The 25,714-nt window shown below is 40.1% G+C and overlaps 1 protein-coding gene across 4 annotated transcripts in view; it reads left to right on the top strand.

Annotated features, from left to right (window-relative positions):
- The window catches only part of ANKRD10 (ankyrin repeat domain 10), a 42,726-nt gene extending 17,620 nt beyond the window's left edge, over window positions 1-25,106 (top strand). For 2 of the 4 annotated variants that reach the window (XM_024206207.3, XM_024206214.3), the window contains exons 4-6: window positions 11,663-11,883; window positions 21,419-21,514; window positions 24,357-25,106. In XM_024206207.3, coding sequence (XP_024061975.1) covers window positions 11,663-11,883; window positions 21,419-21,514; window positions 24,357-24,823 — 784 coding nt within the window. In that variant the 3' untranslated portion in view covers window positions 24,824-25,106. Of the gene's footprint in view, window positions 1-11,662; window positions 11,884-21,418; window positions 21,580-22,341; window positions 22,912-24,356 lie in introns of those variants that run through there. The other 2 variants (XM_024206222.2, XM_024206230.3) reach the window with 2 other exon arrangements.
- The last annotated feature ends 608 nt before the right edge of the window (window positions 25,107-25,714 follow it).

Here is a 25,714-nt window from a genome sequence, read left to right as displayed (position 1 = left end):
CCTTGTTAAGGAAATGGACTTTAAGATGGAACGTATTGGGCTTGTTCTCAACATACAATTCTTCAGATGGACTAATCCAGATGCAGGGGAACTTTTCTGTAAAATAAGTTGATAGTTACTTGCAACAGAGACCTCAGGATGACCAAGAGAATAATGATTTGAAAATGTTCAGTAGGGCATTATTTTAGCAGCTGCTGTGGTGGGGAAATACACTGTTGCCCACGAAAATCAGGTTCTGACTAGCTGTTTGTAGGCCTGTGACAATAAGAGAAGGGGTAGAATTTGCTGTATTTGTTCTGCTGATACCCTCTGCCTAAGTGTATGATTTTAAACTCATACCATATTTCACTGTAGCCCCTGTTGCTTTAATCTCTACAGGTAGTTTTTGCCAGGTTTGGTTTTGTCATATTTTTGTCTGCAGTTCTAATTTTGGTGTTCTCAACAGATTTGATAATGACTGAACTTACTCCAGAGAAACAACTGGCAAAGAAAAACATGAAGCAGTCACACAAACCTAGAAATTTTAAGTTTAATTGGTCAAAAAAGGCTCTGAAAAACCTTTTGTGTCTGACTTCATTATAGTTTGCAGGAGGTATCTCTTGCATAAAAACCTGACATGCTTTATCACTGACAAAAGCATATCTGCTCACTGCCTAGAAGTGCTTCACTGGCCACTGTTTGAGAACCATTGCTTTAGTATATTAATACTCATATTTTAGAACAGTTTGTTTTTTCTGTCTTGTTTTATGTATGTGGCAGAGCTTGGGTTTTTTTTGGTTTGGTTTTCTTTGAGTTTGTCATGAGAGAGTTCTTGCTCATCTAAATCTTGCTCATAAACCTTGCTAGTTTTGAACCCAAAAGGTCTTTTGTCAGATTAAATGTACATAATCACATCCACTCATCTTGTTGCAGAAGATATTCCAGTGCTCTCTGAATCTAAAAATCTTTCGCTGCTAGTGGAAACTAGTGGATCTATCATTTGATCTGTAATTAACTGCCATTGGTCCAATTTTGCATTGTATATCTATTTCACTTTCACTTGACATTAAAGAAAAGTTTCTCTAAGAAGATGACCTACGTCAATCACATCATTTGTTCTACTTCATGTAGAACAATTTTTATATTAAATACTCCCCTCGAGTATAACTTGTTTTTATATAGGCTGTTGTTCAAGGGAGTTCCACAGCACATGATTCAGGCTTTCTGACATGAGAAATTTTCTTGGTTAAACTGTCTATCCATATGTTGCCAACGGTCTTCTCTGTGTATATTGAGCAGTGTTGAGGTGATGGTCGAAAACCATGCACAGCCTGTCCTTTGTGGCATGTAAAAGCTCTGCTTCTTTTGCAGCAGCATTTTTACTACTAAGCTTCTCAGGTTTGTGTTTTATCTTAGTTTTCAAAAAAAATCATTTGCTTAGTAGTCTTTCCTGAGTGGGTTTGAGACTTAAAATACAACTTTATTGCCTTTCGATAGACACAAACAAACACTCCTTGCAATTTCTGCTTTGATGACACCTCCTTAACACACTTCCATTATGGAAATAAGTCTAACTTGAATTCCTAATCTGTCTCTAGTCGCTGAATAGCGGCAGTAATAATACTTACTCTCTTCTGACTTGCTAACGTAGATCATCCAGTTTAACTTTGGTACATGTATTTGACATAGCAGAAATGGTGGTACTTCATCAGTTGCATTTGTATCAAGTGGGTATTCTGTTGGAGCCTGGGTTTCTCTTTTACTCTATAACTTCTAGTATTCTCCTGTGAATGTTCCTTGGGATCAATTTGGCAAAGTACTGTGGTGATGCTGTAAAGGTTTTGTTGTTGAGCATTGCTATCGACAATCTGGGAAGTCTTTGTGATCTTTTTCTTTTTTAGCGGAGACAGTCTTTTCCGTTATGGTGCATTGCTTAGGTGAACAGATTACCACTTTGAAAACTATTGTAGGCCCATTTATCTTGTCTTTGAACAGTGCTTAGGAAACACTTATTGTGTAATACAGCATATGTGGAAAATCTGTCAATTACTTCTGAATGTTACAGCTCCATGGTTCATAAGCTACCATAGCCCTGACATAGATTAGTGTATGAGAATTGCCTTAGTAGAATGGCGCTCCACTCCTCCTCCTAGCACACTCTTTGTGGGGATGTGAGGGGAGACTGAGAATCTGGCCAATGGTTTAAAAAGTTTTAAAATAATTTTCATTAAAATTTAATCGTCATTATACCATGACACTGGATGTGAAATGAAAACTTGGCACCAACTTCTCATGTCTGTGTGTAGAAGCCCAGTATGTATTTCTACCAAAACATTTCACAACTTCTCCAGCAAATCTAAAATGCCATTAATTAAGAGAGTTTTTTCCTTTTCTGCTACCACTATCTGAAGAACATGCATTTAAAAAAATTATTTTGCAACTTCTGTACTTGGACACCAAAGGGTTAAAACATATTAAGTTTAGCATTTTAAATATTTTGCTTTAGAAACTTTAGGCTAGTATACTGATGATGTCTGTAGGAAAAGATTTTTCTCACTGTGGACATAGTGTTCTGATCCTTTTTTAATCCTTGTCTCTGCTAACTTTTGTATAAGCATAGTACTAATTCATTTGAGATACAGCATATTAAATTTAAAGTAACTGAAGCCATGAGTTGATCAGTAGTTTTTAGCCCATACTATTTAAATTTCATCAAAGAACTTGACAATTAAATTGGCTTCAGCATGAAAGTAATAATGTTTAAAAGCCAGAAAGGCTCTGTGTCTCGTTGTTAAGGTGGTCACATGGTGATGGCTTAAACACAATGACTAACGTGCTACTGCACTCTATGTATGTTAATGTAACTTTTAATCTTAATGTTGCCTGCAAATATGTGATCCCTTATGATATAAGTTTCCTGTTTATGCACCATTGCCCGTTTAAATCAAACAGAAGATTCTGAAACTGTAAAAACTACACATGTCAATGTTTTACAGCTACGTAATTCGAATTGACTTGATTTTTTCAAGTAATCCTAGAAAGGGGGAGCATTCCATATAGAAACTGCTGAAACTGCCACAGGTGCTTCTCCGAAAACCTTACAGTTGTGGCATTGAATGTTCAGTATCGCTTCCTTTCTGCACACAAGGCATACTGTTGAGGTATTTGTTGCGGTGATTGGTTTTAATGCTAATCTAGGAATTCAGATATAGAATCTATAGATTTGCATGCTTTTGCTTACCCTAATTTACAATATCTACATTTTTATTTGTAAACTAACAATAAGTTGAGATCAGTATTTTTTAACAGAAGTATTACATTGATATACAAAAACTGTGGTTTATTTTCCTAGATTGTCACATGGCATTAACAAAGAACAGGTGATGTGATGATCACTCTGTAAAATGGTAGTTTCAGAGAATTTTATATATATATTTTTTTTATATACAAAAGTTGGATTATTTTTTGTAGCAAACACTTGCTCTATTTTCTAAAGGATGTGACATTATAAGTGGAAGATTCCTTGAGGTACATCTTTTAAGATTTCTTACAACTATTGAACTCACTCTTTTCCCTGAGACAGCAAAAATCTGGTCACTTGCAGGAAATAATTTGATCAGTTTTCTTTTTAGTAAATTCAGTTGCAGCATGAAGCTCTTCAAAAAGTAAAGTGCTTTTATGTAGGAGGAAAATGGAAACTCAATTGAGTGAAACCCACAAACCTCTTTCATACCAAGAGAAGTTACAGTTCTGAGGACCCAATCTGTAGACATCTCTTGTTGCTGCATGAAGCAAAATGATCAGGTGAAAGGGAAGAAATCCAGTGCTGAATGTTGTCCTTAACTCTTCAGGAGAAGGTATACAAATAAATGTATTTCTCAAGTCAGAGGATTTAAGCAGTTTAAATTCAAAAACATGCCCGGTTTATGTATACAATTCCTATATGGTGCCAAATAGCTCAAGAAATGTCAAATGTAAACAAGCAAACATTACAATTGTCCATTTTTATTCATATTTAGACTATACTTCTCATGGAATTAAATTTCTTGTTTGGTTTCTCCATCTTGTATATCCTCTTTCTGAGATTTCTCTCTCCACTGTATTCATCCTTACTTTCCAGAGCAAAATGGAAATATCTGTCTTTACATTAATCCAAGAATTTTGGAGTAAAGTCTTTGGGGAAATTAGTGTCAGACTTGAAACATTTCCACAAGAAAGAACCTAAATTTTGCTCATTAATTCCTGCAAACAGATGAGTTGCTTTTAAATTGATGCCAGACAAAACTGTTCTTTAAATACAGAGTGAATTGACCTTCTGATTTAATAAAGAGCCACATCTAAAGTTAACTAAAAGTTCCTTGTCATATTTGCCAGTTCAGCTCTATGCGTCTCTCAGTAGGCTAGATGTGCCAAAAAGGAATCAGAACCTTCATGTCATTAGAGCTGCCTTTGTAGTTAAGTTTCCATTCTGCTCCTAAAGATGGACTGAGCTTCTTCAGAGAAGTCCTCCATTTCTTGGACAGAAAAAAGGGTTGTGTGGACTTGTTTTTTGTGAATAATTAGGCCAGTCTTGGCAAGTTCTTGCCTAGAGCAAGTAAACCTTTTGATAGGCAACTTAATGAAGACATTTTTATCATACATAATACAGTAAAAGTTTGAGGAATTTAACTTGTGAGTGGGCTGGCCAACTTACAGTAGTTTTTCAAGGCTTAATTAGTCCCAATCTTTCTGCTTGACTATTCTTCCTCCTTTCCCCCTTCATGTTTAGATTCCTTCTAAGGAAAGCATTTTGTGGTGTTTCTCACCCTCCTCAAAACTTTGTCAGTTGGGTAACAAATTGCTCTGAAGGGAAAGCATGCCCTTGTCTACAAGCCCAAGTTCATAGAATCAGAGAAATAAAGGATTGGAAAGGACCTTGAGAGGTCATCTAGTCCAGCTCCCTGGCCTGAGGCAGGACAAGTAAACGTAAACTGTCCCTTAGAAACCTCCAATGCTAGGGATTCCACAACCTCCCTTGGAAGCCTGTTCCAATGCTTAACTATCCATGTATTTAGAAAGTTTTTCCTAGTATCTAACCTAAATCACTTTTGCTGCAGATTAAGCCCATTACTACTTTTTCCACCTTCAGTGGGCATGGTTAACAATTGGTTACTATTTTCTTTATAACAGTCCTTAACATATTTGAAGACTGTTATCAGGTTTCCCCTCAATCTTTTTTAGTCCAAACTTAACATGCCTAGTTTTCTTGGCCTTCATCATTTTTGTTGGTCTTCTCTGGACTCTCTCCACATCTTCCCTAAAGTGTGATTCCCACAACTGAACACAGTACTCTAGCTGAGTAGACAGGAACAGTTACATCCTGTGTCTTGCATATGACACTCCTGCTAATACACCCCACAATATTAGCCTTTTTTTTTTTTTTTTTTTTTTTTTTTTGTGCAACTGCATCGCAGTATTGACTCTTACTCAATTTGTGATCCACTATAACCCCCAGATCTTTTTCAGCAGTACTACTGTCTAGCCAGTTATTCCCCCATTTTGTAGTTGATCATTTGATTTTTGTTTTTGTTTTTTGTTTTTTTGTTTTTGTTTTTCCTTCCTTAAGTATAGTATTTTGTACTTGTCTTTATTGAATTTCATCTTGTTGATTTCAGGCCAGTTCTCCAGTTTGTCAAAGTTGTTTTGAATTCTAATTCTGGCCTCTAAAGTGCTTGCAACCCTTCCCATCTGCAGATTTCATAAGCATACACCTCATTCCATAATCCAAGTCATTAATGAAGATAGCACATAGTGATGGAACCCTGCTGAACTCCATTAGATACATTTTCCCAGTCTGACAACGAACCATTGATAACTACTCTGAGTACGGTCTTTCAACCAGTTGTGTACCCACCTTATAGTAATTTCATATAGACCACATTTCTCTAGTTGGTTTATGAAACTGTCATGTGGGATTGTGTCAAAAGCCATATTAAAACCAAGATATCACATCTATAGCTACACCCCCATCCTCTAGGCCAGTAGCTTTGCCAAAAGGAAATTGGATTGGTTTGGCATGATTTGTTCTTGACAAATTCATGTTGGCTATTACTTATCCTTTTATCATCTAGGTGTTTAAAAATTGATGTTTAATCATTTTGTTCCAGTATTGTTCCAGTATTTTTCCAGGTATTGAAGTTAGGCTGATAGGTCTGTAATTCATCAGGTCCTCTTTATTCACCTTTTTTAAAGGTAGGTACTATGTTTGCCCTTTTCCAGTAGCCTGGGATCTGACTCACCTGTCCTCCATGAGCTCTCAAAGGTCCTATTTTGATTTATATTGGTTCCCTCTTGTTGCTAATATTAATTGTGTTGAGTGTCTGGTCACCATTAATCTTTTTAGCAAAGACTGAAGCAAAATAAGCATTAAACAGCTTAGCCTTCTTGATGTTATCTGTTAGCTCTCTTTCCCTGCCAAGTAGTGGACTTACACTTCTCTTTGTTTCTCTCTTGCTCCTAATGTATTTATAGAATTTTTTCTTATTGAAATTTATGCCCGTTGCTGGATGTAACTCCTTTTGTGCCTTTCTGATTGTGCATGTACATGTTTGCTATTCTTTTTTACTCCTCCTTAGAAATTTGTCCATGTTTCCACTTTCTGTAGGGTTCCTTTAATTTTTCAGGTCATTAAAAAGCTCCTGGTTGGAGCAGTATTGGCTTCTTACTATTCTTATCTTTTCTTCACATCAGGATAGTTTGCTGTTGTGCTTCTGATATTGTCTCTGAGAAACCACCAGCTCTCCTGAACATTTTTTCCCCCTTAGATTGTTTTCCTGTTGGACCTAACCTACTAGTTCTCTGAAATTTAGTCTGCTTTTTTTAAATCCATTGTCCTTATTCTGCTGCTGCCACTCCTTCCTTTCCTTAGAATCATGAAATCATCATTTCATGGTCACTTTTTCCCAAATCACCTTCCAACTTCAGATTTGTAACTAATTCCTTCTTGTTAATCTGAATCAATTCTAAAGGACTGTCCCCCTGGTTGATTACTTCATCTTGTGAAACAAGAAGTTGTCTCCAGTATATTCCAAAAATTTATTTGGCATTTTATGTTCTGCTGCGTTACTTTTCCAACAGGTGTCTGCATGGTTAAAGTCCCCCATTATTACCTTTGGATAGTTCTGTAGTTTGTTCTAGAAATTTAGTTCATCCTCTCTCTACAGCCTTTTGTGAGACTTGTCAGATTGGGGTCCATATTCTGTGTTGTAAACTTTTAAGTACAGCAATCCCATCTGCTGCTAGTGATCAGCAGCTGCATGATGGCAGTGTATCTTTAACCAATGCCTTTGGGCTCTTTTGAAAGAGATGTCCGAGCCCAGGGTTCAGGCCTGTCAGGGTTTGGTCAGAGCCATGTCTAAAATTTGGTTTTAGAGTATTCTGTAGTGTTCTAAAAATTTGGGACAGTAGATTAGGGGAAACCTGAAGTCTGAGAGAACTCCCTTCCCTGTTGCCCACAGATTGGCGTGTATTCTTAAATTTCATTGCCCTTCAGGGTTTGATCCATGAAGGCAGGGATGCTGTCCCTAGCCTCTGCTTGCCAGAAGGTGGGAATGGGTGACAGGGCCTGGATCACTTGATGATCATCTGTTCTGTTGATTCTCTCTGTGGCACCTGGCATTGGCCACTGTCGGAAGATAGGATACTGGGGCTAGATGGACCTTTGGTCTGACCCCATATGGCCATTCTTATTTTCTTAAGGCCTTGTTAGAGTCTGTGTTGTTTATAAAGACTTACTGCTTTTTCAAGTAGGTATGAGAGAGAGTGTGAAGTATTCTCTTCATCAGTTGACCAGGCACCTCGGATTGCGTCATGGCCGAGAATCTGACTCGCCTTTGAGAAATAATCTTTCTTGTAGTCCTTAGCACTACCCTCCAGTAAGTCTTCTAGTTGGAAACAGTGTAGCCTCTTTTCTGTTTTCCAGTGAACCCTGGCATACAGTGACATTCCACAATCTTGGATTTGCCTTCTATTTCCCGGCCACCTGTACTAATTCAGAAATTGATACAGGTCATTTAGTTACTGTTCAGTGGTAAGAGGCACAGTCCACTTCACTTAATAAAGGAGTATTCAGCTTACCACTCCACTCCTTTTTCCCTTCCTGCTAGAGGAAACTTAGAACTCTGACTCTCATCTGGAAATGCCTTTTGGAGACTTAATATAGGAGCTCAGATCATAATGACGTGAGAAGCAAGTTGTAGCCAGACCCTTGGACACAGTGTAAGGAAAGGGCAGGGGATGGTGCAGTGAATCATGCCCATCCCTCTACAGGATCTGGGCATAGTTTAGTGTTTTATGTTCATGTTAGTACAAGGGATGGGCAGAGCTAGCTACTAACATCTCTGAAAATCTGCAGCACCACTGGCTAGCCACAGAAGAGAATACTTGCTGCAGCCCCTGAAGGGGTATAGTAATGGATGTGCTTGCTCCTAAGGTAGTGCAGACCAGGTCGGCACCAGCCCCCATCCAGGCCAGTGCTTTTAAAAGGTACAGTGGAGCTCTTAGTTTTTTAATATGCTCTTTCATGCTCTGACTCAGGGCCTTTAGAAGATTCTGTGAGAATATTGCAATTCATTGTGTACTCAGATTGCTTTCAGTGGTGGATGGCAGCAGCTTTCACCAGTCTTTTCCATGACATTACTTGGAAAATCCACTTGCTTGCTTATGAAGGTTAATTTTGAATCTGTAAGGTGTGTGACCTCTATCCAAATCGTATAACTATAATAATCCCTATGATTCTTTCCTGTCTGTTCCATGCAGATTGCTAATTGAGCATTTTCAGTCTTTCTATCAGTTAGCTTCCATTAGTATTTCACAGTGCTGTGGCCTCTTTGTCACTTTGTGCTCTTGTCAACAAACTTCCCTTCTAGATATGTGTAAGAAAAGATACCCAAACTTGGGCCCTGTTTAGGTTTATTTTTTACTAGACTTTTTTATTCTTTGATGGTCTCTTGGATTCTTGGAACCCCCTCAGTCAGTTCCTGTTTGTGTCCTCTTCTTTCTTCCCATTACTAGCCTCCTGAAGTAGGGAATTCCCATTTACTTTATTTAGTTAAGATCTGACTTGAAATTTTCATCCTTTTTTTGCAAGATGTATTTATGAGCAGTTTTGGTGCAGCTACCGTGTTTTTGTTGGGTGTTTTTTTTAATAGTACCTAGCACATCAAGGCCCCTAGGTGCTACTGCAATACTACTAGTAGTAGTCTGATAGCTCTTTCATAGAAGGCAAAGTGCCTGGACCTTCAAGTTAGGGAGAAACCATTCTTTTACAAACAAATTCTGACTAGTTCTGTCTTCGCTTTCTTTTCTCCCCCATTAATTTAAATAGTTTGGGAATTAGTAACTTAAAACCTCTTTCAGGAAAAATGAAAGTAGGTGTGCCCTTCTGCAACCTTGCTATGTGGTGTTAAAGGCCTAAGCATCTTAATTTATACATCTTCCACCTGGATAGTCTTTCTTCCCCATCTGCCACTTTGGGAAATGCTGGTGTAGCTCTTCTTACCATTTTACCCTCCTTTCTTAACTGCTTAGAGCAGTGAAGTAGTTTAATAATATTTTTAAATGTCAACATTGTTATTTATCATTGGTATCTGAGTTCATTGAAATGAATGGAGCAATTCACATCTCAGAGCTGTTGCTTGAGGGTGTCTGCAAACCCATGCAGGTGTCTTTGCATCAGTTGCATTTGCTTCATGTTAAAAGGTTTTCTTCACAACCATAACAGCTAGAGCCTTTTTTAAATAAAAGCTGAGACTCAGGAGGAAATTTACCAGTCTGTCATTCATCTAGTCCTTTGCATACATGCCCCTTTTCCAGTGAGGCGAGGGTATATGACTCACTCTTTAGGAGACACTGACTTAAGTGGTTATGGGTTTCACTTGATCCTGAGCTGATCGGAGGGAACTATTAACTTTTTGTTCAACAAAGGATATGTTCCTGAAACTTGCATTGTTTGAAGTCTCTAATCTTGGGTTTTCTGTAGCACCTGTTAAATAATATCCGTGCTGACAGGTAAGCTAGCACAAGCAAGGCCCATAGGGGATGGCTTGAGTATTCTGGTAGAGAAGGAGACCTTCTTAATTTCCCTAAGTCAGTGGTGTTTCTGGTTGTGGAGACCAAAGGAAGTGAACCAAATTGTATGCCATATATATATATTTAAGCTTAGCTATATCCTTCTGTTAAGAAATTGGTCTTGGTATAGTGGTAGTTCTGCTTGTAAAGATTTTTACCTCCTTTCTGATCAGTGTGGCAAGCAAACTACAATCTTCTAGGAAACAACCCTAGTCCATAGCCTTTCAAATTCCATAGTCCAGTCTGTGTCAAGGTTTAGGGTTTCATGCTGGACCTAGTCAGCTGTCCTTCACAGGCCTTTCTGAATTATTCGTACATCATGCTTGTTAATAATGAAATAGTAGTTCTGACTAAATTGAAAAGAATATTATTCTACCTATGTCGCATTGGTATAATTTAGATCCTGTCTATAACTTGCTCAGTTCCTTTGTTTTCATGTATTTGGTAAGATCAATTTATTATACTTCAGGGGAATTTCAACAAAGGAGCCAGTTCAATGGATTGGGTATGTTAATCTCCTAAATTATCCCTCTGTTGGTCCATCTCCTTATTTTCAGGAATTTAAAGTAATAAGCTTCTTGCCTAAACTACAAAATCTAAGAAGTAAAGATCCAGTTTTCTGGCTGGGAAGTTTTGTTTCATGGTGTATCTAGTTAGGAAAGATTCATCAGCATTCTCTATTCCTCCCTCTAATTCTGCTGCTGCCAACCCCCTTTGTCTACACTTTTTTGTTACATTTTCTTATTACCCTTCAATGTTCATATTTCTAAAGATAGGCTTACTGTTGTCAGAGGCCATTCATGTAAATTCTTATCAGTGGGGAAGGGCAAAGGGAGAACTCTTTCAAATTGAAACTTTCGTCTGTAACTGTTGGTGTCCTATCTGGCTTCATTTAATTCATAATCTCTCTAAATTAGAAAATTCAATGCCAGTGTTCCATCTTGGACCAATATTGAGCGAAATAACAGAACAAGTCCCCAGCATTTATAATGTCACACACTTTGAAATAAGAAACAAGAGCAAAAAACAAATCATAAGGAAAGCATAATTAAGCATAGCTTTTATATTTTATTGTTAGGAAGATGAGTGATGTTAATTATTGTTGTCTTAGATACCAGAATGCCATGGACAATTGCTAAGTAATGTTAAGTTTGTTTTGAGGGTGGTTTTTACTCAAGATAAAGAAATAGATTGTCAAAATAAGCTGCGGAAGGTGATAGATTTCAAGATTTAGATTTAGGAGTCTGAAGTCTGTGTAAAGGTCAGATGCTTCAGACTGTAATTTAGAAATTAAGCATTTTGAGATGTTTAAATAGGAAGATACTTTTTTAAAGGCACATAGTATATTGATTTTATTGAAAAGTATGTTGTCTCCCAAATTTTGCTTAGAAGCCAGATATGTGCAAAGGCTAAGTTAGTTTTAAAACTAAGATTGATAAATAATTCCTTAATGGAAATTTGCTAAGTTTATGTTCTTTCTCTCTCATCACTTGCAAATAGTTAGTCAGTAAGAGCAGCAGCAGCAGTCAAGGTGGGTTGATGAATGAGTGTAATTCAGTTTCTTTGTATTGTGCAGCTTGAGAAATGCCAGTGGACTGACAGCAGCAGATCTTGCACATACCCAGGGCTTCCAAGAGTGTGCCCAGTTTCTCTTGAATCTCCAGAACTGTCACCTGAACCGTTTCTTTAGCAATGGCACATTAAATGGAGGTCCCAATCCAGTCAATGGTGGGACAAGTCGAAAGAGATCCTTTGAAGATGTGGATTCTGCTGGAGTAAAGAAAGCTAAGACTGAAGGTGAGATTTCAGAGCTAAAAATGGGAGGGGCAATATCACTGTTGACTGTGAGAGTAAGAGAAGGTACTCCGGGCTATAAAGTTTATTTTTGACATCCCTAAAAAGGGATACATGAATCAAATATGAATAAAATAATTATGAAAACAAGACTGGTGGCCTCCTTAAAGAATTATCTTTGTAGGTTCCCACTCTTAGCGAGTACATGCCTCACTTCTGCAAGTCCTAGAGCTATATGGACAGGAAGTAACTTGGAGGGAATGTGTGCACTCTCTTCTGACTCAGATGTTGATTCATAAAAGGATTGTGGAGCATCTTTTGGCTACTTTCTGTCATAAAGATCATATAATCACAGAAATATAGGGCTAGAAGGGACTTGGAGAAGTTATCAGATCCAGACCCCTGTGCTGATGCAGGACTAAGTAAATGTGGACCATCCCTGACTGATGTTTGTCTAACCTGTTCTTAAAAACCTCTAATGATGTGGGTTCCACAACCTCCCTTGGAAGTCCATTCCAATGCCTCCTCCCCTCTCGAAAAAAAAATCTGTCCCCCCCCCCCCCCCCCCAATATCTAACCTATATTTCCCTTGGAGCAGATTACGCCCATTATTACTTATCCTATCCCAGTGGACATGGAGAACAATTGATCACCATCTTCTTTATAACAACCCTTAACATATTTGAACACTATTCTCAGGTTCCTTCTCCCTTCTCCATCTTCTTTTCTCAAAACTAAACATGCTCAGTATTTTAACCTTTACTCATGGATCAAGTTTTCTAAACCTTCTTATCATTTTGTTGCTCTCATCTGGGCAGTTTCCAGTTTGTCTACATCTTTTTCCTAAAGTGTGACATCTAGAATTGGACATAGTACTCCAGCTGTAGCCTCACCAGTGCTAGTAGAGCAGGACATCTGCCTCGCTTGTCTTACAACACGGGAGGTAATTGTCCAGTCCTGCTTAGTACTCCAGCTAAGGCCTCACCAGTGCCATGTCCAATTCATAACCATCATGTGTTTGTTCTTCAACTGTTTGCCATTGCCTAGTTCTTGCTTAATATAATATATGTAATGTTGACTGCCTTCTTAATAGGAGTTGTGTGCTTAGCTATATGGCCTTCTTAAAGGACCCAGAATATAAATAGCTGCCCTCACCAACAATCCCACTGTTCTTCGGTCTTCCATATGCTGTAGTTGGGGACATTTTTCCTTCCCTTCAGCATTATGCAGTAGTTAAAAACTTCCCAAAAAATCCTGTATAAATAGTTTGTTAGACAAGGTTTTCCACAGGCAAAACCCTGTGGAAGGTCCTGGCCAGATTTGGCTGCACTCCAAAAATTTATTAAGGTCCTAAGGCTTCTCCATGACTGCCACCATTCTCTGTAATGGCCTGGAGATGCACGCTTTCGTCATCAAAATTGGGGTTAAATAGGGATGTGTTATTGCCTGAACTGTGTTTTCCATCTATTTAGCAGTCATTTTGGTCCTCTTTAAAGGCCACCTCCCCAATAGAGTTGACATTCAATACAGAATGGATGGGCGACTTTTTAATCTTCGAAGTCTCCGCGTGAAGTCTAAAGTCCTCAGGGCGTCCATTACTGATCTTCAGTAGGCTGATGACTGTGCCATCCTCGCGCACACTGAGAATGACCTTCAGTCCACATTGGATTTTTTTGCACAAGCTTATTGAAGCTTAGGACTCTCACTCAATATTGAGAAGACTAAAATGCTCCATCAGCCTGCTTCAGGCCTTGCACACAATCCACCACAAATCATCATCGAGGGACAAACTTTGGAGACAGTTGAGCACTTCTGCTACCTCGGTAGTCAACCTTCTCAAAATGCAAAAATCGACAGTAAGATCCAGCACAGGATCCAGTTTGCAAGTGCTTCCTTTGGGAAATTGCTCCAACGTGTTTTCACAGACGGTGACCTACGGCAGGATACCAAGGTCTATAAGACAATTGTTATTCCTACACTCCTTTTATGGTTGCGAAATCTGGGTGACCTATCAACAGCACCTCAAGAGTCTGGAGAGGTACCACCAACAATGCATCCGAAAGATCCTTCGCATCAAGTGGGAGGATCGCTGCACTAACGCCAGTATCATCACTGAAGCCAATGTCCCCAGCATTGAAGCAATGATCCTCATGCTTTCTGAGCTGGACATTGTGTCCCAAAACAAGTCCTCTACTTTCCAGTCACTTGTGGTCAGAGATCCCGTGGTGGTCAGAGAAAACGCTACAAGGACACCCTGAAAGTGTATCTGAAGAAAACTGATGTGGACATCATAAGCTGGAAGGAGCAAGCCACCAACCGACTCCAATGGCAGCGCATCCTCCATCAGGCAGTGGTCCACTTCGAGGAGCAGCGCCTTGCCCTCGATGCTGTAAAGAGAGAGAGAAGGAAGGAAAAAGAACTTTCTCAGCAGGCAGCTGACCCACCAGGAGATGTCTATACCTACTGTGGGGAGATCTGTGGTTCCAGGATCAGACTCATAAGTCATCTCAGGACCCATATGTAAATCCATGTTAGAGATCATCCTTGAATAGAGGGATTGCCAATGATGATGAGACAAGGTTTTGTTTGTTTTCAGAAGTCACAGATATTAGTGATCCAACAAGATTCCTTTTGGAGTATTACAAAAGCAGAGATTCACAAGATGAGATTCTTTCCCTTTCAAATGACTGACCTGGGCATGAGCAATGTCTTTACGTACTTGAAAGAAGATCGTTTTGCAAAAATCCTGGAACATCTGCTGGCTCTTCTTTAAAAGGGCCCCAAAAGACCAGCGAGACCAGCAAGTGGTATTCCAAAATCACTTCCTTCAGCCCGGAAGTTGGAAAAGCCTTTGCTAAAAATCTTTTTGGCATGAGGTGGTATGTCTGTGAAACCTACTTCTGCACCACATTTTCCTAGACTCTGACAGAGAAGTCAGTCTTTGCAGAAGATAGCCTTGTAGGAACCCTTCAAGAAGTTTCAGAGGCTGCAGTATCTGAGATTTTGGTGGGAAACTAGGGGTAGCACTTCTCTGGGTTCTATGGCTTCAAAAATTGCTCTGCGCTAAGGTGAGGCTCTAAGAGGTTCAGCCAGACCTTGGTGCAGTTGGCCTTCCCAGATCTTAATTGTCCTCAAGGAGAAAACTTCCTTGTATCTGGGCCATTTGGTTTAGTCTCCTGCACTAAGGCATCCATCTGATACATCCAGCATGATTTCCAAGAAATGCCTCTAAAGGTGTCAAAGAAGAGGGCTTTCTGAAGCTTCTACACCATCCTCTGTGCCCAGCTGTGATTATTCCTTATTGGGGTTGCTAGCTTTTGATTGCCCTGCCATTGTTGCCAAGGTAGTTGTGATGAAGTGAGGAATTTTCGCTAATATTTTTTATAATACTGTGTGCACTTCAGTTTCCCCTATATGCTGCATGGATAACTAGGTCGTTGGGAAAAGGCTGTTTACCCTTGGGCAGGCATGTGAATGGTGTGAATAGCGCCTAGCTCTGTCGAGTTTGGGGCCCAGATCAGTGGAGGGTCTGTGAAGACAATGGCAGATCCAATCACCAAGACTTTTGGTACCTAGCAGCTAATGACCATGAATGGTCCACCGCCTCTGCAGGACGCCAGCCGTATTTGACCAGCTGGACAACAAATGACTGAGGAGGGGCCTGATAGAACTGGCTTGGGAACTTGAACAAAGAGGATGGAGAGAGAGCGGGAGCCAGGGGTGGACACTGCTTTGCTGGGCTCTGGGTAACCAGAGTGGAGCATGCTCTAACTTTTTTTTCTTTATGCTAACCAAGGACTTTCTATGCTATGTTCCAGACATCTAATAAACCCTGCTGTTCTTGCAATGCCTGCCAAGAGCCACTACAGATGCAGAAGGTGGGGGTGCATTGCCCCCTTTGGGTGTACAAATCTCTCTCGGGTGTACAACTCAGGTGGACTCACTGAAGAGAGCTCATGGTGTGAAGTAGGGGTGCTGGAGGCTCTGAGGACGCAGGGAAGCCAAGTGTCTTACCCTAGTGAAAAAGTGAGATCCTAAGGAGGTCTGGCACCCTGAGGGGTGTCCTCCCAGGACTGTTTCAGAGCACTGGATCTGTGGATCCATGACAGGTGGTAGCAGGGGATGGCTTCTGAATGCACCAAGAGGATGGTTGGTTGCTGAATGCACCAGAAGTATGTTGTAGTACGTGTCTAGCATCAGTAAAACAAGGGTAGTCAAGGGAAATAGCCAGAAAATGGTGTATAACCATCTCCCTAAAAAGAATATTGCAAACCTGTGCATGGAGAGGATTAGGCATTGGGAAGATCAAGAAGATGCAGCTGATTGCATGGCTGGAGAAGAATGATCCGTTTAAGAGGCAAGTTCCAGCCCCAAATGTGTCCCCAACAGAGTCCAGAAACAGCACCAGAGAGAGCAGCCAGGGCAGCAGCAGGGTGTCCACAAGACCCAGTTCCCCATCCAGCAAGGGACTTTCATGACCTTGCTCCCCATGAACAGATTTGAAGCAATGGGAGTTGGAGCTGAGAGCGAAGTTGCTGGAAGACTGCAAGAAGCAATGAAAGCATGAATGGGATATGAAGAAGCAGAGGAGCAAGAGGACCCACAGAGGAATATGTGAGGAGAGGCCATGGGATGCCAAGTCCGCAAGGAACCTAGATACCAAATTGCTGCCCCAGTTTAAGGAGGTGGGGATGTAGATGCCTACCACTGCCTTTGAAAAGGCTTGTGATTTGAACCAGGTTAACCCTGTGGACTGGCTTTGTTGTCTCACCCCCTTACTCGGTCCCAAACCCATACAGGCTTACAGCCAGATGGATGGAGTTGATATTGGGGACTATGAACTATTCAAAAAAGCTTTGCTGCTCAGGTTTGAATTGACTCCTGAGGCATTTAGGAAAAGGTTTCAGAGTGTGCAAAAGACTTAGGATGTGACTTACTTGGAAGCCACCACCCTGATGGGAGAGTGTTTTGACAGATGGGGTAAGACTGCAGGGGTCACCATGCTGGAGGATTTGTATAACCTGATTGGGTTGGAGCAAGATTGAGATGTGTTCTCATAGGCTGACAATGTGGTTAGTGAACAGGAAGCCCAAGGATTTGCACAATGTGAGTCAATTGGCAGATGAAGGGGTCCTCCCAGGGACTATTCCAGAGCTGTTCTAGAGCACTGGACTTTGTGGATCTGTGATAATAGTGCATCCTTAATGCACTAGTTCTAGAGAAGGCCGGTGCTAAAGTTTTATGGGTTGGTGATGTGAAGGGTTGGAACTGAGAAGACTGACTTCTGCTCCTTGCTCAGTTCCCATTTCCTTAGGAAAGCCAGATTCTGGCACAGGCTGGCAAAGATCCCCGTTGTCTCAGACGCTGCTGAGAGATCTTTAACTTCAATAGTGTCTTTAGGAAGACATGTATGATTTAGGAATTAAGCATTTCCTCTGAGACTTAGACACAGATTTTGGATCTCTGTTGTGGTTGTATGGACCTCCTTAATCCAAAAACAAATGAGATCCTGGAGAAGCTGAAAGTGACTAAATCAACTGCTTCAGGCCTCAGCCATCTATTTATGGGTCAGTTCTGCATAGAAATCCAAACTAGAAAGTAGCCTTATGCCTTTCAGGGGAGATAGATGAAGGAACTTCACTTCTGCTTCAGGCAGCATTGTTGCCAAGCAGCAATTTGAAGATGAGAGAGAGGACCCTGTCCCAGGCTTTAAGGAAACAGATCCTTCTATGTGCCTCCCTTTTGGAGACAGTTTGTCCTTAGGGTTGTGTTTTTTGTTTTTTCTTTTGACCATAGTAAGCCATTTTCTTGGGCTGTTGGAGCCGGGAAATTATCAAACGGGGGTCTGACTTCCAGTTCCAGGCTCTGTCTGTCACACACTCGCTCTCGCTCTCTCTTGCTCTCTCTCTCTTTTCTCTTCAAGGATCCCTCTCATAAGAAACTTACAGGACAAGGTTTTGGCTTTAGTAAAATTTGAGAAAAGAAAATGTCAGACCCTTACAGGAGAAAGGGATTTTATTCCCAGTATTATTCCTTTCATAAAAGGAAGTGTGACCTGCATACTATTATAGACCTCCCCAAACTGAACAAATGCCCAAGGGAAAATCAGATTCCACATGGTTTCTCCTGGGGAACATAACCCCTTTTTGGTTCTGCATTGGTTTGGGTCCTTTGTTTACTTGCTTACTTGCACAACTTGATTAGCACAAGTAGTATCACAACTTCGTGATGTACCATGATCATTACCAATAGATGGCACTATCCTTTGGGAGAGTAGCATCTCCTAAGGTGTTCACCAAGTCCTTGGCTGTGATCACAGCTCATGTGCATCATCAAGGCTTACAGACTTATCCATACCTAGATGATTGGCTTATAGGAATTTCATCTTAACATGGGTTACGTTATGCCCTAAAGAAGTGTTCCATCTTCAAGACTCTCTTGGTCTGAGTGAAGAAAAAAATCAGACCTTATTCCAGTTAAGATTTTGACTTTCATAATGTCTGTCCTAAATTTCACAAGGGATTTAGCTTTGTCTACCTCAAGGCAAGTCGACAGAACTTACTAAGGCAGTTTTCTGAGGAAGTTGGGCTCAGTGACAGTCTGCAGACTTCTCACCCTATTTGCATGTCTGCAGATGAAACCTTTACAAGGGTGAGGTCCAATGGGTCCTCCTGGAAAGCAGGAAACCCTCAACCAGACTGACTTACCTGGCCAAGTGGATGAGGTTTTCCTGCTGGGTGTCCGAGAGTGGCATCGCTCCCTCGCACTCTTCCATACAGTCTATCTTAGACTACCTGCTTCATTTGAAGAACCAGGACCTGGCACACTCTTCCATAAGAGATCTCACGGCCATCTCCGCTTTTCACCCACCGATCCAGGGCCAGACAGTGTTTTCTCATGACATGACGGTCAGATTCTTGAGAGGCCTCGAGAGACTCTTACCGCAGGTATGGACTCCTGTCCTGCAGTGGGATCTTAACTTGGTCCTCTAGGATCACCGGCCCGCTCCTTAAGCCACTGGGTTCCTGCTCCCTTTCCCAGTGTCATGGAAGGTCGCGTTCCTGGTGGCGGTGACGTCGGCAAGATGGGTCTCTGAAATTAAAGCCTGACCTCAGGACCTCCATACACAGTCTTCTACAAAGATAAGGTTCAGTTGTGGCCCCACCCTGCCTTCCTGCCAAAGGTGGTCTCCACCTTCCATATGAACCAGGACATCTTTCTCCCAGTGTTCTGTCCCAAACTGCACAAGACCAGTGAGGAGAGCCATCTTCACTCCCTGGACGTCCGGAAGGCCTTGGGTTTCTACTTAGAATGTACCAGGCCTTTCCGAAAATCAACTCAACTCTTCATCACTACAGTGGATAGGATGAAGGGTCACCCGGTGTCCTCGCAGAGGATTTCCAATTGGATTACCTCGTGCATAAGGACCTGTTACGACCTGGCTGGGATTCCGCCACCACCGATTGTCAGAGCCCACTCGATTACAGCGCAGGCATCTTCAGCGGCCTTCCTGGCGCACATCCCTATCCAGGATATCTGTAGAGCTGCAACATGGTCCTCTGTTCACACGTTTACTTCTCATTATGCCATCGCTCAGCAGGCCAGAGACAACGCTGGGTTTGACAGAGCTGTGTTGCAATTTACATGTCCGTGAACTCCTACCCGCCTCCAGAGGTATTGCTTTGGAGTCACCTAATATGGAATGAACATGAGCAAGCACTTGAAGAAGAAAAGACAGTTATCTTTTCCGTAACTGGTGTTCTTTGAGATGTGATGCTCATGTCCATTCCACAACCCGCCCTTCTTCCCCACTGTCGGAGTTTCTGGCAAGAAGGAACTGAGGGTTGGGGGAGCCAGCAGCGCCTCTTACACTGTGCCATGTGGGTGCCAGTCCTCTACGGATACTGCTGAGGGCACTGGTGCATGTGGCGAGAACACACGCCTAATATGGAATGGACATGAGCAACACATCTCAAAGAACACCAGTTACGGAAAAGGTAGCTGTCTTTTCTCTGTACAATGTAGCCAGAACAGAGGCAGTTTGGGGAGCATAGTGCTTCTTCCACTGGACAATTAGCAAAGCTCTATGGAGGCAAAGCCAGGAAGGAAAAAAGGGCATTGCTTATCTTACATAACTCCTGTTCTGTGACTGTATAGCCTCTAGAGCGCCACACTGGGTCACGCTCTCTTTCTCCCTCTGCTATTTTTTGGAGCCCAGTTACATTTAGGTGTGCTGGAGGCAGAGGGAAACGAGAGCATTGGTGAGGGAAGGCCACCAATACTCTCCGGTGCAGGTAGGCTTCATGTCCTAGACCAGTGTTTCCCAAACTTGGGATGCCGCTTGTGTAGGAAAAGCCCCTGGCGGGCCGGGCCGGTTTGTTTACCGGCCACGTCCACAGGTTCGGCCGATCGCGGCTCCCACTGGCCGTGGTTCGCTGCTTCAGGCCAATGGGAGCTGCTGGAAGCAGCGCGGGCCGAGGGACGTAATGGCCGCTGCTTCCAGGGGCTTTCCCTACACAAGCGGCGTCCCAAGTTTGGAAAACACTGTCCTAGACTAATTGTCTATAGTCTTTATGGTTCCAAAGATAGCATTCAGAATCTGCATCAAATATACTGGTGTCTGATCCCAAGCTAGAAATGTTCTCTGGGAAGTATGAATTGCTCTCTCTCATATCATTGTGCTAACTGAAGCCTAATGATGGGTAATTGAAATGTCAACTATTTCACTTCACTTCACCAGAAAAATCAATCTAATGTACTTGAATGTCATGGAGCATCTAGTTTGTGTTGAGTCGTAGTCCGAGTTTAAGGCTAGAAGGAATGACCAGATCATCTAGTCTGGTCTTCTGTATACAATGGGCAACAAACAGCACCAACACACACTAAAACCAACAACTAAAGTATTGCAGCACACAGGAGACTAAACTACTATGTTGCCACTGACAGAAAATAGGAGGAACTGAGTTTACATCAATGCCTGAGGTCCCTGCAATGGCAGGGATTGATAAAGTGAGATAATCCTGGCAAGTGACCTGCGCTCCATGCTACAGAAGAAGGCAAAAACAGCAAAACCTGAAGTTTCACTGCCAATCTGACCTGGGGGGATATTTCTTGCCAAACCCACATATGGATCTGATGTTCATCTGTGGCCATCTTTGATGCTTCAAAGGAGGGTGACTAACCCCCACCCCCCTGGATACATTGGGGGTGAGAATCCTTTCTTGACCCCTGTGTGTAACCAGCTGAAGCCCTGAAGCATGAGCTTTAAAAGCAAGATATAAACTGGAAAGGATCCCCAGGGCTGCCATCCCCTGTCCCCTGCCAAATCCTTAATTCTCCCACAGTCAGTCACTTCTAATCCAGAGTTCCCTTCATGCACCCCTCAGATTTCTTATTTTATGCGCATACAATTAATCTTTCCATATAGCAGTTTTTTTCTCATTTTAATAATGAGAATATTTACACTTCAGTTTAATGGCTTGGCTATGCGTTTTCAAATGTGCTCTGGAAACTAAATCTAACCTTCTTTTTCTACCAGCTCATAGCTTTGATGGCTTAATACCAATGATGAATGGAGGAAATGAGGATGATGCTGACAATATGCACATTGATAAAGAGCTTGCTGTTGTATCAGGTGGGAGTGGACAGTTTCCTGTTAACTACAACAACATACAAATGGTTGAAGACACCAAACAACAGGGGAGTGGTTCTGTTGGACCAAAAGAGATTGAAATTTACACAGTTTCTGCAATGCAAACTCCCTGTCGTTGCAAGAATCAATATGCATTTTATTTCTAAGTTAAATATAAAACATCTTATTTTTTGCACACTGTTGTCCAGAGTCTTGAAAACTATTGTATTACTGTAACAGCTATTATATTTGGGTTTTTAAGTAGATATTGAAGATTAGCTGTTTCATAGAACACACTGCAAGGGTATAAGGGAGACCTTATCGATAGATCTAATCTAAATAGAAGTTCACTATGGCTGTTTCACTTTAATTTAAGGCTTACATTTCATGTGCCTTGTTTTTAGTTACTATGTTTGCAGCTTAAAGGAAAATTCAGAGGTATTTTAAATGATTGGTTTAATTGGTACCAAATAGACTTAATTGCCAATATTGTACAAGGAAAAGTATATCCTAATGGTTTATATAGTTCTTGAAACAATGTGTGGTACCTCTTAGCTAGTTTCAAACCAGCTCAACATATGCTAAAAATAATAGTCCAAACTTAACGACTGTGTGTTCAATATTTGTTCAAACACAGCAATATGACTGTAGAAATCATGTTGTGAACAGCTATTGCTTTTGTTTTATGTGGATAAAAGACTTGATGCCATGGAACTTTCAATGAGTTGCCATTTGGAACAATCTTGGAAACTGTTTGGATTTTGTATCAGTCTTCATGAAAACAGCCATATTGTTAGTAGTAGTGCATATTAGTACTTTAATTTTTTCAGGGGCCGCTTGATCAAGATGCTTTTTAATAACCTGAGAGCGTATATAGAGTTACGCTGTCTTAAGAAAAATTGTCTTGGGTCAGCTTGTCCATCCACTTGGTAGGTAAAGGGAGGAGTTACTATTTTAGTGTATTATTAAATTTTGAAATGAATATTCATGTTGTAAGTCATACTATAATAAAATGTTTCTGCTTGATACCATTGGTCGGATTCACCAAAAGTAGATGAAAAGCTCCAGTGATAGTTGCCAAATGTTTATATTTATTGAAAAGTAGTTGACTTTGTCTTTCATAAATATTGTGTATTGTTATGGGTCCTTATTTTCAACAAATATAAAAATGCTATAATTATCACTAGAACTATTCACTATCTGCTTTTGAATATTCACTAACAGAAATGCCATTGTTAACGTCATCCACTTGGCAAAGCTAGCCTAAATTACCAATTTTAAAACAGAACTCTGCACTTTTTCCAGTTTAAAAATTTGATAATGTGTTTATTATGTGCGTCTTTGTCACAATATTAGTAGGCATAATGTGTTGACTTTTATTTTTTTTTATTTTTCCCTTTTAACTTAGCCACAGAATCCTGTTGGAGGTCAATAAGTTTAGTTAATGTGATTATTTTAAGCAGTTTAGGGATAAAGTAGGAAACTTCAGTTGCTGCACTTAGTGTCACAGATAACTCTCAATTCATTCACTTTCTTGGCATTGTGCGTTACTATATGTGAAATACCAATGTCATATTATGTATATCAGTTGTGGAGAACCACAACTTTTCACTACTTTGGTGTAAAACAGTGGTAATCATTACCTTTCCTTCAAACAAGGACCCCATGTTTTAAAATCTGGCAATTTAGTAAGAATACTTAACTGTCCTGAGCTAGAAATAAAACAAATGATACTTTTCTACACAAAGATTTCTGCGTTAATATGTATGTGTATATGTTCAGAGAGACACAGAAAATGTAAAATGCTCAAATATCAAAATACAGAGCTAAAGTCTCTAGGTTTGCCCTGCTTATCGTTAGAGACACACACACGCAGATACACCCCAATAGGTAATTTTAGGGCACGCCCAGTAATCTATTTTTTGTGCTAGTACTTTGAGTACAACTGCAAAAACCTATATTTGAAACTTGACTGAAATTTAGTTTTACCGAAAAGGTCATTAGTGTACTAATTACTAAAATTCAAACGAGAAATTGCTTAAACCAGTCTGTTTTTTGCATGCATGTTTTTAGTATTTCTGTGCATTTTGCTGTTGTATGGCATTTTGCATGTGCATTGTACAGATGTTACAAATCTATCATTAAGAAAAAACATATTTTTCCTGCTTAATATATTCTCAAGTAAACTACCAGTTATACTGAAATTAATTGTTCGATATACAACCTTAGGAAACATTTTATATTAGCTTCCCCATTGACATAAGCTTGTTCATATTGCCTGCTTCAATGTGTACTGTTACCTGAGATCTGTCACTAAAGAGGAGGCAAGAAACTTAAATTAATCACCACTGCTAAAAACTGTAGTCCACTCAAATTTCAGTTCTTACACAGAGATTCTTTAGTTCCAGGTGGATTTTAAATTTGTATAAAAAGGTATCTTAACTTCAAAAGCCTTTGTCCTGTTTCTCAAAATACTATTTGGAATGTTGTCTGCTTTGTTACTCTACGCTTGTCACTTAATTTCTTATTTTTCTAAAATTCACACTGTCTTAGAAAGATTAGCATAGCTATATATATTTACATTTCTAATTTAGTTAGCAGTTATGTTTTTGAAATTGAAATTAGCTTTCAGATTTACTGATCAAAGTCAGATATTACATTACTTTTAAACCACCTATGTTGACATGGAATATAAAAATTAGGTTTGCACTCAAGTGTGTGGTGCCCCCCCCCCCCCAAGTTTCCATACATAGGTTTTGAAAAACAAAGTGGAGTGCAGTGGAGACATTTTTATGTATTTCCATTGATTCTCAATTTTTGGTGACAGATGTATTTCTTAATGCAGATATGAATAGCAGTAGCTCCGTTTTGAATGCATTGACAAATGGATGTACCATCAATGGACATTTGGACTTCACCGCCATAACACAGTTCAATGGAATGGATGCCAGGCATGAAGAATGTTTAACATTAATACCTAATGGAATAACTCCTGGTGTCGCTTCTGCCAGTAGGCACAGAATTCACACCAGTAATGGCACTGAAGAACCAGAAAAAGCCATGAATACTTCTGCCGATATGTGTGGTTCACTGCATCTGAATGGAAGCCCAAGTAGCTTTGTGTCTAACAGGCCCTCATGGGTTGAAGATCTTGGAGATACTTTGCACTATGGGCATTATCATGGTTTTGGGGATACTGCTGAAAGCATCCCTGAACTTAACAGTGTTGTTGAGCATTCCAATTCTGTTAAAGTTGAACAAAAATACGATAATACTGTCTTAGGCACAATGTATCTTTATCATGGTTCCTAAATCAACATATTCTTGTTTGTCAGATTCATGTTGAAATTGCTAGCAAATGTGACAAAAAATCCTCACCTAGCATTAAATCTGAAGAATGCAACTATTACTATTTTTACACTTTGTTTATATAAAAAGTAAACCTTTCATTTGACAGTCTTCTACTATAGTTCTAATTCGTTGCATGTATGGGGCTTATTTAGTGATGCAAGTAGGTGGTGTTACAATGAAATGTTTATTCTTTGCATTTTACTATGGAATGTTGTGGTTTTGTACTTTTTTTTTTTTTTTTTTTTATTTTATATTATTTTTTTTTTTTTTTTTTTTTTTTTTTTTTTCCAAGCTAGTGAACACTATCTTTCCCCTTTTTTAAAAATGTTTTCCCTCTTATTAATATGATCAAACTGTTGAATTTTGTGCAGAAAACAAGTTGTGTGTTTGTGCATCACTCTTGAAGTAAATATTTTCCTTTTTTGTATTTTCTGCTGAAGCTATGGTAGCAACATCAATGCCAGCTGTCACTATGCAAGGTTTGAAAAGTGTTGTTCTTAAAGGAGTTTCTCTGATTTACAAATTTGTGCGTTTAATAGAATTGAAAGTTCATCTTTACTTTCTATGACAAATGAAATGTTAAAAATGCAACGACAAACTTTTGAAAAATGTTTCACTTTAATGTAGCATAGGAATTATTTTCTTCATTGTTAGGGCCCTTTGCATTATAGAAGTGGAAAAGCAGATTACCCATATTCGGTTGCAAGTCAGGGTTGGTTCTGATTTTTGGCCTTTTTTATTTTGCTTCTCTACTTTAAATGTGTGCTTGATATTTTACCATAGCTCACAGCCTGGAGGCATGTTGGCACTGTTTTTGCTTTTTATGCAATTTAAAATTACTGCTACTTGTTA

Source organism: Terrapene carolina, unplaced genomic scaffold, assembly GCF_002925995.2.
Source record: "Terrapene carolina triunguis isolate 2854851 unplaced genomic scaffold, T_m_triunguis-2.0 Scaffold21, whole genome shotgun sequence".
Taxonomy (NCBI): Eukaryota; Metazoa; Chordata; order Testudines; family Emydidae; genus Terrapene; species Terrapene triunguis.
This window is presented reverse-complemented; position numbering and strand designations above follow the sequence as displayed.